This window comes from Lactuca virosa, chromosome 5 (assembly GCF_052849685.1).
Source record: "Lactuca virosa cultivar CGN04683 chromosome 5, Lactuca_virosa_CGN04683_v6, whole genome shotgun sequence".
Classification (NCBI taxonomy): Eukaryota; Viridiplantae; Streptophyta; class Magnoliopsida; order Asterales; family Asteraceae; genus Lactuca; species Lactuca virosa.
Genome location: NC_136430.1, coordinates 403,918,349 through 403,932,611, shown reverse-complemented (window position 1 = coordinate 403,932,611; position 14,263 = coordinate 403,918,349). Strand labels below are relative to the sequence as shown.

At 33.9% G+C, this 14,263-nt stretch overlaps 1 protein-coding gene across 1 annotated transcript; it reads right to left on the bottom strand.

Moving 5' to 3' along the window:
• Positions 1–10,027: 10,027 nt before the first annotated feature.
• Positions 10,028–13,476, bottom strand: LOC145111320 (microtubule-associated protein 70-1-like). The gene is made up of 11 exons (XM_079047608.1): positions 13,240–13,476; positions 12,598–12,683; positions 12,422–12,487; positions 12,152–12,322; positions 11,842–12,012; positions 11,571–11,726; positions 11,323–11,469; positions 11,033–11,104; positions 10,549–10,953; positions 10,310–10,470; positions 10,028–10,181 (listed from the first exon to the last, which is right to left on the bottom strand). Exons 1-11 carry the CDS (start codon positions 13,427–13,429, stop codon positions 10,163–10,165), a joined length of 1,644 nt encoding a protein of 547 aa, XP_078903734.1. The 5' UTR covers positions 13,430–13,476; the 3' UTR covers positions 10,028–10,162.
• Between the last annotated feature and the right edge of the window lie 787 nt (positions 13,477–14,263).

Sequence of the window (14,263 nt, the reverse complement as noted above, 5' to 3'; positions counted from 1 at the left end):
TGCTTGGGGTACGTTTGTTACAGAGTTTCTTCGTGGCCAGTGACTAGCATAGCATAGTCGTACACACCATCCTGATCTAAAGATGATGATCTCTCGTGATACTTAGACGCCCAATCATGTGGAAGCGTGTAACGTCTCATTTTCACAACCAAATATTTTGATTTTAATTAAGATAAAACTCCACATTATAAAATTCATATTATGAAAAAAACCATTTGTTCCAAATTATATTTGTTGAAAATCAGAGTAATATGATAACGTGGAATCTTCATTGTTGTTAATGAATGTGTACAGTTCCGTCTTCGTCTTCCCACGATAACCAATGATACCTGAAAAACAATAATAGTTGGGTACTCACGAAGCTTAGTGAGTTCCCCCAAAATACCCTACACAACAAACATACAAGCATGCATATCGGGTCCCAGTCATCGGACTGGAATACCCTCGACCCACAGTCTCCCAACTGGAATGCCCCGGGTTTGTTGGCCTGTTGCCTCAACCCAACCGCTCCTCCCGAGCATCCGTACCTACGGCTTACAGTTGGTCTGCACCTGGTATCTTGACCTACAGCACACAACCAAACAAGGAACATGCAAAAAAGTCTATATCAAGAGTCCCCAGTCTATCCTACGTGACTACATACAGTTCCTATGACATCCCTCTACTAAATGATAACCAAAACTAATGGGTCGGCATTGGTGTCTTCGACCCATTGGTACAGTGAGGAAAACTCGCCTGAAATGAAGAACCAAAAAAACTACAACATGCTTCCCTTTCTGCAATGCTTGCTCCCGCGAGCCCTCTAACACCAAAACATGGAAGAATCTTAATCAACAGCCCAAATCCTCAAGTTTGACCCAAAGTCAAACTGATCAAAAAGTCAACAGCTAATGGTCAACGAAAGTCAATTGTCAACTGCCCCTCATGACGTGACCATCTAATGCTCACGTCGTGAGCTAATAAAGGACAAAATAATTAACACTCCTTTATCCTCACGAAATGACAGGCATATCCTCACGTCGTGAGATTAGTATGAATGAGATTTTGATGAATAAACCCACTTAATCCATTAAGCCACTTATCCATATTTTCCAAAAGACTTCCTAATAACGCAAAGACCATAAAAATCGATTCTTTAAGGTCTTGTATGTCCAATGCAATACTTGAACTCAAATTAGGGCATTCATGAAGAAGAGGAGGTCAAAACCTCAAGCATGAACTCAAACATCAACCAAACTTCAGATCCACCACATATAAACACCAAGGGACTCTAAGGACCCATAAAGTTGCTAACTTTATGGAGTCTGAACACTCTAACTCATCAAACCATGGATAATCATGCATGAAACCTTAGATCTAGCAACAATGAATCATATAGATTGAATCTTGGTTACTCACAATGGTCCAAATATGTTGCTAAGAGATGCAAATGAAGTTTCCAAGCTGAATCTATGCTCCAATTGTGATCTCTTCTTCTTCAAGCCACCAAAACACCACCAAAAGCTCAAGAATCACAAATAGAGGCTAGGGTTATGGTATTTTGGGCTTGAGGACGAAGGATGCTCAAAATGAACCCTAAAATTAGGTTTATGGGGTTTAAATATGAAAGAGACCCTAAAAGATCATGAGTTTGGGCTGTAACACATCTCATCTCGTGAGCTCCTATGGCTCACGTCGTGAGCTCGGTTAAATCAGCATTTTCCATTTAATCTCTTGTCACATCGTGACCTCTCTATGGTCACGTCGTGCTATCTGGTTTTACCCAAAAACATGCCTTTGACTTCTTGAAGCCCTAAACCAATCCGTTTTGGAAACTGGGTGTTAGAATTCTCCCCGACTTCAATTAGATTTCGTCCTCGAAATCGGTTCTCGCTTCCACTCTCAGAGTAACCCCTTATGGGTCTTTCAAACTCGATTCATTCCAAGGGGTCTAAGATCACTTGAATACTAGTACCCACAACCATAAACAACTAAGGTTCCAAACCAGGCCCATGAGCCAATTCGGGCAGAGACTCCATCGGTCTGAATCACAACTACTACGACATCCCTTGATCAGTCGACCACCTCCCGACACCTCTGTATACTTTAACGAGGAGAAACAACCTGACGAGAAGCACTACTGTACATAACATCCTTAACCCGCAAAAGAAGAATCCACTTCTCAGTCGAGCACCTACAGATCCCGAAATTGTAACATCCATAAAATTCATAAAAATTTAAAACTTTTTCAAGCATCCAAAAACCATTATTTATTACAAAATGTTTTCAAAATAGTTTCTTATCAGATAATCCCATAAATCAAAATCATAAAATGTGAGGAGGTGCACGATCAAGCCTTCGCCTTCCTGCGATAATCCAAAGTACCTGAAACAAAATCCAAAACTGTAAGCCCGAAGCTTAGTGAGTTCCCTCAAAATACCAACGTCATACAAACCATAATCATATCATAACAAACAACATGCATATAGAGTCTACAATATGACTGGACCGCCCTCACCGGGCCTTCAGTCTAGCTGGCCCACTCTCAGAACCTTTAGCATGTCTGGTCCACCCTCACGGGCCTTCAGTATGTCTGGACCATTCTCCGGGCCTTCAGCCTGACTCATACGCCCCGATGGGTCTGTAGTATATCCGGACCGCCCTGGGTCTGTTGGCCTTCAGCACAAAGCAGGTTCGTCTCAACCCAACCACACATATACAATCAACACATAAATATCATACGCTAGTTCACGCGGCCCGCACGTGAATCAAGCCAAAAGTCACACGGCCCGCGTGACTTCCTGCAAGGGCGAATTCAGGATTCTATCTTGGGTGATATTTGAGGAGGTTGGTGTGCATCTTTTGCGCATGTAACAATTGGTATTTTTAGGTCGAAAAACGTTGATCAGACCACCGCAACAAATTGCAATATTTTGAACCAAGGAATAAAATGACGGAATGAGAAAATGTATGTGGAACATTTTAAAGTATTAAACACTCCCTAAGTATCTCGACTGGTTAAAAAGTTTGCCTAACGATACAAAAATTTGGAAATTTTATTGTTATATAAATACGGTTTGATAATTTACCGTTAAACCGAACCGATAAAATTGTTTAAAAATAAGTAAACGTCATTTGTTTAAAAAGAATAGACATTTCTATTTTATTTCAAATTGTATAAATTTCCTGGTGCTTAAAAGATCCATGCTCATCTAATTTATAAAATATAAATCCTATATATGTATCTATAAAAGGCTCGTATGACAACTCTCCTAAATTGAAGGAAACATTGTACAAGTGCTAGGAAAAGTAATTATAGGAATGCTGAATTATTCACCACTCTCTATTCATCTACATGCCTCCCTCCCATCTATAATCACCTTCATATGCAGATATGCATAGTATAACACATGACAATACTATTATAATAATTATAAGAAATAAACACTCATGTCCTCAAACGTGGCAGCCTTCATAAGGAATAGTTTCAAACATCATAGTCATACTACTAACTACGTACCTCATTCATTGCCCCCATATTTTTGTTTAATTACAACCTACCAGTGAAGACTATGTAAATAAATACCCATGCATGTTTCCCAATTTAAGACACCCACAAAACCCACGTAAAACTCCCTCACTCACTACATAACTTTTATTTCAACTTCAACCCAAGGATACCACTCTCGGAGGTGTTGAACTTACGATTTCCAGCAAACAAAGAAGAGACAAGAGCCTCGGTTTCCTTCTTTGTTATCGGTTTGTGGACTGTCACGAGAAGCTTTCTAAAAACAAACTAATCTCGAGCTTAGATCACGCAACAAAAGTGAGTCTTTATGGCCCCATTTTCTTTAAGTTTTATAAACATTTGGGGGGAGATACATACATGTCTTGCATGCTAAATATGAAATTTTATTATCATTATATGATATATATTTAACATTATTTATAATGGGTTATCACACGACACTTTAGTTATATTGAATTAACATGCAAATGAATCTATGAAATGGTTACATGCATTATCAACAAATTTTCATATTATATTATGACGTAATAAAACATTCGTATAAAGTTATTATTCGTAGATATAAATATATGTATTGGTATTATCTTTGTGACATAAGTCCATGCAAGTATTTTTGGTTGATAATCAAAACTAACCATTAGTGTTAGAATGATCATTAATAAAACAAACCAATAAAATTATAGACTTATGACCTACTTTGTTAATTTATTTACAAGCAATGTCTAAAGTGTAATTATAATATGAGATAACTAGACTTATAGATACATAAGTGTTCCATTGGATTTATGTTATAAAACATGATTACTTTTATATAAAATTGTTATTTTATATAAAAATGGAGTTTATAAAAAGACCTTGTAATATTTTATAAAATAAGTAGTTTTTATAAAATATGATTATTTTTATGTAAAATTGATATTTTATAAAGTTTATAAAAGGATCTTGAAACATTTTATAAAATAAGTAGTTTTTTTTATAAAATATGATTATTTTTATATAAAATTGATATTTTATATAAAAATGGAGTTTATAAAAGGATCTTATAACATTTTATAAAAATAAGTAGTTTTTATGAAATATGATTACTTTTATATAAAATTGCTATTTTATATAAAAATGGAGTTTATAAAAAGACCTTGTAACATTTTATAAAATAAGTAGTTTTTATAAAATATGATAATTTTTATATAAAAATGATATTTTATATAAAAACGGAGTTTATAAGGAGATCTTGTAGTATTTTATAAAAATGAGTAGTTTTATAGAATATGATTGTTTATATAAAATAAGATATTTTGTATAAAAAGACAACTTATGAAAATGCTATTAACGTTTCAAGAAAACAAAGAATTGAAGTAGTATCTCTATGCCTTCAACGATATATACATACATATTTACATACTCTTAAAAATATATGTATAATAGTGTATGTACAACTATATATCCGAATGTGACGACAAAGAAATGCAAATATTGTTAAGGCTCGGAATACAAATGACGACAAAAATCATAGACTTAACAATTTAAGGATATTCTGTATGAGAAACACTTCATCGCTAAGAACTCAAAAACTTAGTACAAGCCCTCTGTGCTATAACCGTTAATCCGAAAGGAACGCGGAACATTGGTATAGATCTATACGGGTTGACAGCCCCGCCTGCGGTTTGCTACCTACAACCATCGTCTGACGAGTCAAAACGGGCGTAATCGTTCAGTCACTTATATATCTCACGACGTCGATGAAGCGTCGTGATGGTCACAGTACATCTGCTCACCGTACTGCTTTATAGAGGCTTGCGCATCCATAGTTCGGTTATAGGCTCGTACTAGAACCCATAAACTTTAATCTAGAAGTTTTATCGTTAAAAATGAACTTTTGAACAAAATGGATAAGTGTTGAAAACATTATTATATATAATTCATATTTATAATATTTTCAACACGATACTCACGACTCATGATTTATTGGTTATGAACAATGAACCAAACTATTTTACGTGTATGGGATTACAAGTGCGGACTAAATACATATTTTATAATCTTAAAAGGTCACAAATGTATTTTTGATTATAAACCATTGGAGTCTAAACCTATAAAGCTCACCAACAATTTTGTTGACGTATTTTAAAACGTATGTATCTCCAGGATCGTAAAAGCTGGAAGAATGCCTGCAGGGTAAGGAGGATATCTCTCCTTAAATAAGCTATTGTCCGAGTAACCGGACCTCTTGATATATGCTTTATTGAACTTGAATTATGCATTAGTCGTCGTTTGGGATTTACTAAACAATGTATTTCTTCTTTTTCATACTTTGGAAGAATGTAATGTCATTTGAATCCTGTAATACTCGATGTATGTTGTTGACTATGAACCAACGTTTCACGTCGCAACCCCGGTGATTCTGCCATCGGTCAGGGTGTGACAACGAACTTCTTGGCATCCGAAAATTGGTCATTTCTCTGGAGTTTTAGGAGCTTTTGGAGCACTTGAAGAACATAAAAACATCATATTTTGCTCTTGATTCTTGCTACATGTTGGGTACTTTTAATCTTTGTATTCTTTTCTTGAGTTTAGCCATGCTAGGTAAACTAATCTTGGTTGACTTTGGTGAAACCATTTGAATATTTGGTTGAATGTTGAAGAACTCCATGAACTTGTTCTTGAATATTTATGAGAATGTTTTATGTTTTAACATCTTTTTGCTGCTTGTATGTTTTTATTCGTGAGTTTAAATGTATTTGTAGTGATTAGTTGGCTAATTTCTTGATTAAGTAATGGATATTCAAATTAGCAAAAACAAGTGATTCTTGTGTTAGTTTTCACTTCACATAATCACAAAAACGTTTTCTCCAACATGGTAGTGAAAATATTTTACTCCTATTGGATTTGATGACTTTTTGGTTATTAATGCTAGTTAATTTTCACTAATATGCTTAGTGGAAATTATGAATTTAACTAAGGAAATATGTTATGAGCTTCTCTAGCTATTTTAATAACTAATAAAAATCTAGGTAATCTCAAGTTTCTGGGATTACTATACCAAATTAGAAATTTATAACAGGAATTATACATTAGGTTCTAATGATATGTTCACCAAATGTTAAAGTGAGGAAACTTAAAGTCAACCATCTTTCTCTTATTGATTTTACATTAAACTCTTGATTTTGTTGAATTTGTGTCTTTAAATTTTAGTTTAACTCTAATTTTCTTTTAAACATCTCAAAAGACCAAAACCCCGCATTTTTATTTTATTTTAGTTTACAAGTGTTTGTACAACAATATCTTTATAGAAGTAACAAATTAAACCAATCTCCGTGGATACGATCCATTTACCACTATACACTATTTTATCGTACAAGATTTAAGGTTATTTATTTTGTTGACCTCGACAACCACCAACCAACTTAACCTACAATAAAGGTTTAAAATTACCTTATGATGGAGGCTAGAGGAGACCAGGGTCCAAACCAGAACCCCTTTGACAATGTCGTACCCTAAAGTCTTATAATTGAAATTAGAAGAAATTGGAAGTTGTTTGGGATTTTCTGTTGGGATATGGTGTTAGTTTGCATTAACATAAATCAAACTAACATCGAAAGCGAAATAAGATCAAACACCATAATTCAGTTAATAGATCATATACATGCATTATGAGCAACTAACTTAATCTACATGAAATGCTTAGAATTACCTTGTAATGGAAGGTAGTGGAAAAAGGGTCCAAACCAGAACCCCTCTGACAATGTCACACTTCTCAACAAGCAAGTAAGAATTGCTCCATAATAATATCAGGTCAAAATCGACCAGGTCACAAGTTTTTTTTAGAAACCTTCTAGTCTACTTAAGAGGAGAAAGAGAGGTTACCTTCTAGTCTACTTAAGAGGAGGAAGAGAGGTTGGAAGGGCCAAATTTTGGCTTAGGGTTTGGTGGTGTTATTTTGTTAAGCCATTTACCCTATTTATAGGTTATGAGATTTATCCAACATTCAAAATATTTCATATTCGAATCAAATGATTATCCAATTAAACTGATAATTTAATCATTTATAATTATCTTCTAGAATTCTCCATTAAGTATTTTTTTTAATTTATATAATTCTATTAGCATAATTATTAAATCCGAGCAATTAATTTCTAGTTGTTTATTACACCTTAACAAACAACAAATCAATTAATTAATTTCTAATTACTTATTATCACTTCAATAAATAATAAAATAATTACCTAATTAATTTATCTCATTTATTGTTCTGGTCTTGAGCTAAGTATGTAATGAATACATTCTCATAGGAGCTATTAGAGTGAGATAGGGATGAGCAGTTTGTCCCAAATCTTGATCCCGTACCGGTACCGTACCGGAACCGGTACATAACCGTACCGAATTTAAAAATACGGGACGGTACTTGGTACTCCAAATACATGAAATTCGGGAATCGGTACCGCCGGTACCGGTACTAGTACCGAGTACCGGTACCATTCCCGGTACCGGTACCGGTGATGTTAATTCGGTTCGGTACTCGGGATTAACTTTTGATCAAATTCGGTATTCGGGAAATCGGGAACGGGACGGGTCGGTACCGGTTCCGTCCCACGCTCATCCCTAGAGTGAGATCCACTTTTTAGGGAATACGAGTCGAAGCAATAACAAGAATATTTCTAGTTTTATAATCCCTAGAGAGAAAGTTCACTAATAGACCCGAAGACAAGTAATTCGACTCATTCACATCAAGATCATGAATGTTGTCACTAATATGTCGTGATAGTAGATATATTTCCAACATTTTCCTCATACACTTTCAAAATTGATTTGGTGGTCGTTTTGATGCTACCAATTGGTCCCTAAAACATATATAAGAGTGATTAATAGTTTTTTTTTTTTTTTTTTAAATTTTTTTTGTGCCAATTAGGTTGTAGGTTATTTTATTTAGTAACTTGAGATGAGTTGGTGATGATATCATATTTAATTGCTTATTTTTGTGTGTTTATGGGAGAAATTCGAGGTAACAACATGTATGTGAAAATGTAAACACATAATATATTAAGAATTAATTTGTTGAAGGAAAGGGGGAAGACTCGAACTCGCGACCTCCACCTCCCATATATTACAAAAGCCTTAACCAATCGAGTTGCGACCTCCACCTCCCTTCTTTTGATTGGCATGCTTGGAACTCCTCGTCTCTTTTGGATTGTTTTTTGTATTTTGGCTCGAGCTCATCGCTTGTGCTGTTGTTGTTTGTTTGCTTTTTAGCTTTAATAATATGATCGCCGTTTAAAAAAAAAACATAATATATCGAGTATATGTAATCATATGACATCTTACACTTTTTTGTGGGCTTTTGTTATACTATGTAATACTTTTTATTTTATGTATCACTCTATGCATTTACAAAGTTTCTAAAATGTGCATCTTTTAAACGATACCGTGTTTTCAAAAGACATAGGATGTCACATAAATCATGATCATGTGCATCTATCCACATAGACTTATGGGTAATAAGACTTGAGTGGTTGGAAAACTTTCACAATGTATATATATCCAAATCCATGATGTTGTTGTCATCCTCGAACATCAACATATGATTTTTAGGGCCTCTATTTTTTTTTTTTTGCATACTACGTGATAGCTAGCAAACAAGTTTTTTTTTTATTATTTTTATTATTTATTATTTATTTTTTGGAAAATTGTCCGTATATGTACATGATCATAACATACTGACTGCAGTGCCAACTTTTCTACTGATCATATTTAGGATACACAAAAGGAGAAAATAAGTGAACAATATGGTTATTATCCAAATTAATTGATCATTTATAATGGTTATAATGTTGCATCATTTATCATTTATAATCCAAAATAACACCAACCTACTCTTTTTGATCTCTTGGTCTTATTTAATTCATGGGCCACATATATGCTCATGTGGGGCTTGGCGCATCCTTGAACTCCACTAATACCTTTGAAGGGCGAAGAAAACCTTATAAACCCACTTAAAAGTTCTTTCTTTCACCAGGATATAGATCAAGAAAAATAGCCAACTTGCTATTCCTTAATTATTTTAAAAAAGTATATGTCTGGTGTATCACATGTAAGTGGGCATATTTATTTGTTTATTTGTATGTGTATTATTTTGCACAAATATACATATTTGTATGTATATACCCATGGTTCATGTCTAATTTTAAGCTAAGGATCATGTAACGGACCATGTCCCAGGAAACCCTAGGTCTTGAAAGTTCTCAACTTGCGTCGATATGGCATCTTTAGGGACCAAACTGTGGGGATGAATATTCTTATCAATTAAACATCTACATAATTAAATTCTCAATTCTCTTATGCCTTAAAGATGACAGTTGAACGAACATGTGCAAAAGCAATGCATTTCCTCATGTCGTCCCCACTACCAAAAAAAACCCACATTGTTTACGCTCGTTTTCACAACAAATATCTATCTCACAAAGCTAATGCTTAAGTCACGAGTGAAAACTTGTGTCTTAAAGGTATTTATATATACAGAGGTGATGTAGCAAATATTTATTGGACATTGTAAATAATATTACTCCATATATATAAGCATACAATATGAGTCACAAACGATTACTTGTTTTACAAAATAATGAATCAATCTAATAATCTACCTCATGTACTTCTTATAGCTCAACTCATCACTCGACTCCTGTTCATTGCACAAACAAACAAATAAAAATGCAATTAGTTACTTCCATTTTCTGATTTTCCAAAAATCATTTTCATTTTATATGCATATAAAAAAAATAATAATAATAATAATAATAAAAGATTAACCTAGGAGCACTAGTTCGACGTGCGATTTGATTTTCCCGCCCTTTACCAACACCAAGACGCAATGCAGCAAGTTCCTTTTCCATGGCAGCTATTTCTCTCCTTGTTCTTTTACCCTCGACCTCCATTGCCCTATTTAGTGTCTCAACATTCCTTGCCAATACCTGTAAATTTTCAAAATTTTAAAGTAGATAATTAAAATGATGAATAATAAATAGTGTGTAGCAAAATGAAATGCAAACCTCAATTGTGTTGTCTTTGTCTTTAAGGTTTTGATCTTTTAGATGACAAGCTTTGTTTAAGTTCAAAACCTCCTTTTGTAACATATCATACAACATTCCCGAAACAAAATCTTTGTGTTTGTGGTTCGACTTATCTTTCCCATTCTCTTCAAATTCATCATCATCATGATCATCTACTAATTTGCTACAATCATGTATTTTTGATGAGGTACTCATCATACCCCCATTTTTGGGTAAATTTCTTGAAGAAAATCTACTTGATGATGATCTTGATATCTTTTCAAGTCCTCCTCCTAGAGATTGGCGTCCATTGCTCACAGGTCTTTCTGGGAGACCAGTCTTACGAGGAGATGACAATGATTTAAATCTTTCCTCCAAAACTTTGAAACGCAAAAGATATTTTTCCTATACATTTATAACAAACACCAAACTTAAGTTTCTAATGACAAACGAAAAAAATAAATAATAATAACAAATAACTCACTTTTAACTGTGCTTCTGCCTTTGCTGTACGTTCTGCAATTGTTAGTTTCTCCTTTAGATGCTGCATTTCTCCCTAAAAATATATAAAACATATTGGATTTTTTATGATAATGCTATCCTCAACATAAATAAATGAATCGTATAGCATGTTCTGTACTGTGTACTGTGTATTTTTTATCTGCTGTCTACCGTCTACCGTCTACTGTCTATTGTCTATTGTTTACTGTTTACTGTCTATTGTCTAACGTCTACTGTCTACTGTGTACTGTCTACTGTGTAGGTAATGCAAACCTGGAAAACTCTTCTTTCTTCGAGCCATTGCTTAACAGGCATTACTTTGTTGTCTGCATCTTTCCAGTCATTTGCCACAACGACAGCTACTCGATTTGCAGAAATTCTAGCACGTGCAAGTTCACGGTCCAAGACTCTCTTCTCTTCCTACACAAGTTTTTGGAAAAAAAAATTAAAAAATAATAATTTATTTCCATGTTGCAAAATTAAATACTACATGATAAATTGTTGTTGAGAGAAATGATTACATTTATCTCTTGCATCCTGCGTTGATAATCACGCACAGCATTGGCAGCAGCTCCACCAGCCAAAACAGCTTCCTCAAGCTCACCAACAGTTTGAGTTAACCTTTCAACCTCTGAAACTTTCTGTCTGTTCATTTTATCCAAGATCCTGTTTTCCTCCTGCATGCATCATGCATCACAACTCACATGTTCATAACACTATATAGATTAAACATATTCATTCGTTTTGTTTATAAGTTGCTATTTCTTGCATTTAACAACCCTATAAGCTAACCTGACATATCTCAATCTGTTTCATGAGTTCCTGGTTTTTGTTCTGAAGATCATCAACCATGGATGCTTTTGCCATGGCTATTTCAACAGTTCTTTCTACCTCCAAAAGAGCAGCTTCTTTAGATTTACAGAGGCGATCAAGTGCTCTATTGTCATCCTGCAACTTTGATACCTGATAGAGGAAGCATCCAACATCCAACATGTCAAATCAAAATCAGAAAACTCTGTCATCACCATGTTGAAAACACTTTTTTCTTTTCTATAAGGGAAATTTAATATCATGGGTGTAATTTAGTGTCCAGTGTCCTTACCTCCATTCTAACCAACTTGAGTTCTGCCTCCAATGGAGCAATAATGGCTTCAATAGGAGGTATCTCATCATCCTTTTGGGCTGCATGAACTCTTCGAAGGGTGGCTTCTGCAGCAAATTGTGCAGCTAAAGCTTGCTTTTTCTCATCGTTTATCTTCTTAATCTCTAAATTCTGTAATCCCATAACATAACTTGATCAACTCATGTTATAAAAGATTATAGTATAAAGAAAAGTAAGCTTAATAGAAGTAAGAACGAGGCATTGTGGTACCTTGCTTTCCAAAAGGGATTCAGTTTTCTTAAGCTTTTCATCAACTTTGTTTAGCTCATCATTTAGCTGCAACAGGATAAAAATAACAGACTGTGAGCCAAAAGGCATAAGAATCATCTATAACACATAAAACTCAATGGTAATAATTGGATGAAAAATGTGAAGAACAGCAGCACCTCTTCCACTGCCTTCTCTTTAAGATGCTCTTGGTACTTCAATGCCTTGATTTCTGTATATGCATCTCCCAATTCCCTATCTTTATCTGAAAGTGTAGAAAGTAGATGTAATATCAAGGAAATTTGAGGAACTTCGGACAATTTTATCAGTTGTTTATGATAGATAACTCACAATCCGTATAAGATTTCAGTTCTGGCGTAAATAATACCCAAGAAATGTGCTTAAATGGTTGATTAGATTAGAAAACTCAAAAAATCTCTACACATATTCTTGCTACACTTGCTAAAAGTAGAAATTTTCATTTGAGATCAACCAAACTCCCTCAATACCAGAATCACTCTTGATTATGGAAACTCAGACCTTTTATTTCTCGGATGTGAAATTGACTTATGTTTTTTGAGCATTTTACTTCAAATTTCACACGGTATCATAGTTAAAATTCATATGTATGAAAACTCACTCACACTCACACAAACACACAACAAGTTACGCGTTAACTTTGTACAAAAAAGAAAGCCATATGTTCTGAAACTTGAAATTGTAACGAAATCCACTTTAAACGTGAAAATTGTGGATTTCAGACTAACACTCAACGAAACCGAAGAGAAATTGATGAAGTATGATGGAATTAAACGAATTACCTCGTAATTGGTTTTCGAGGCGGTTGAGCTCAAAACGAACAGGATCGGAGCCATGTAAGTGATTAATGATATCGTCAATCTCCGTGGCTGTTCGTGATATGGACTTCTTCCGAGCGTACCGGAACGACGGCGACTTCCTTAACGGGGAAGAATCGGAAATTGCGCCGTTGCTTACTTGAACAGTAGCCATTGAAAATTGAAGTAAAGATTGAGTAGAATTTAGAGGACAGAGAGAGAATTGATTGCATTTTATAGTGGAAACGAAAGTAACGTAGGGCCCTTTGCAGTTAAACTGACAGAGAGGACAAGAGAGAGAGAGTAAGAATGAGTGATTGAGTGGGGTTGTTTATTTATTAATTATTATTTTAAATAAGCCTTCAACGTATATTTATCTAAATAATAAATATGTTCTTTTTTTATAAAAAAAAAAAAAAACATTTTTTAAATGATAGATAAGGTTTAGGTGTAACTAAAATTTCATTAATTTGTGTATACTTTCACTGTAACAGCTTTATCATATTGATAGATAAAATTACTATCATGTAAATTGATCAGAATCGAGTTTCTGTATAAAAACTAATAAAAATATAAAATTTATTATAAAAACATAAATTTTAAACCATTATAACAGTATATTTTAAGCTAATTATTATAATAATAAATTTAAATATAACTAATAAGGATTTTTAATTTTTCATGTACAAGAGGACCAAAATTCTACTTATTTTTTTGTTAATGTAGAATCTTTACAATTGATTTGGCCATAAATTTAGTGCCTTGTAATTTTACTTTGCATAAAATTACAAAAGTACTTTACATCAAAAATCAAAATGGAGCCAAAGTGCATGATATTTGTTTCGATGCTTAAAATAAGAATTCAACTACAGTATATTGTTTTAATGCATGACACCAGTTAATAACTTGAGATAACGACTTAAAAGGGTAATATATTTTTTAATTTGTACATATTTGGTCACTGAGTTTTTTTTTTCATCCACATTTAACCCTTCAACTTGTTAAACTG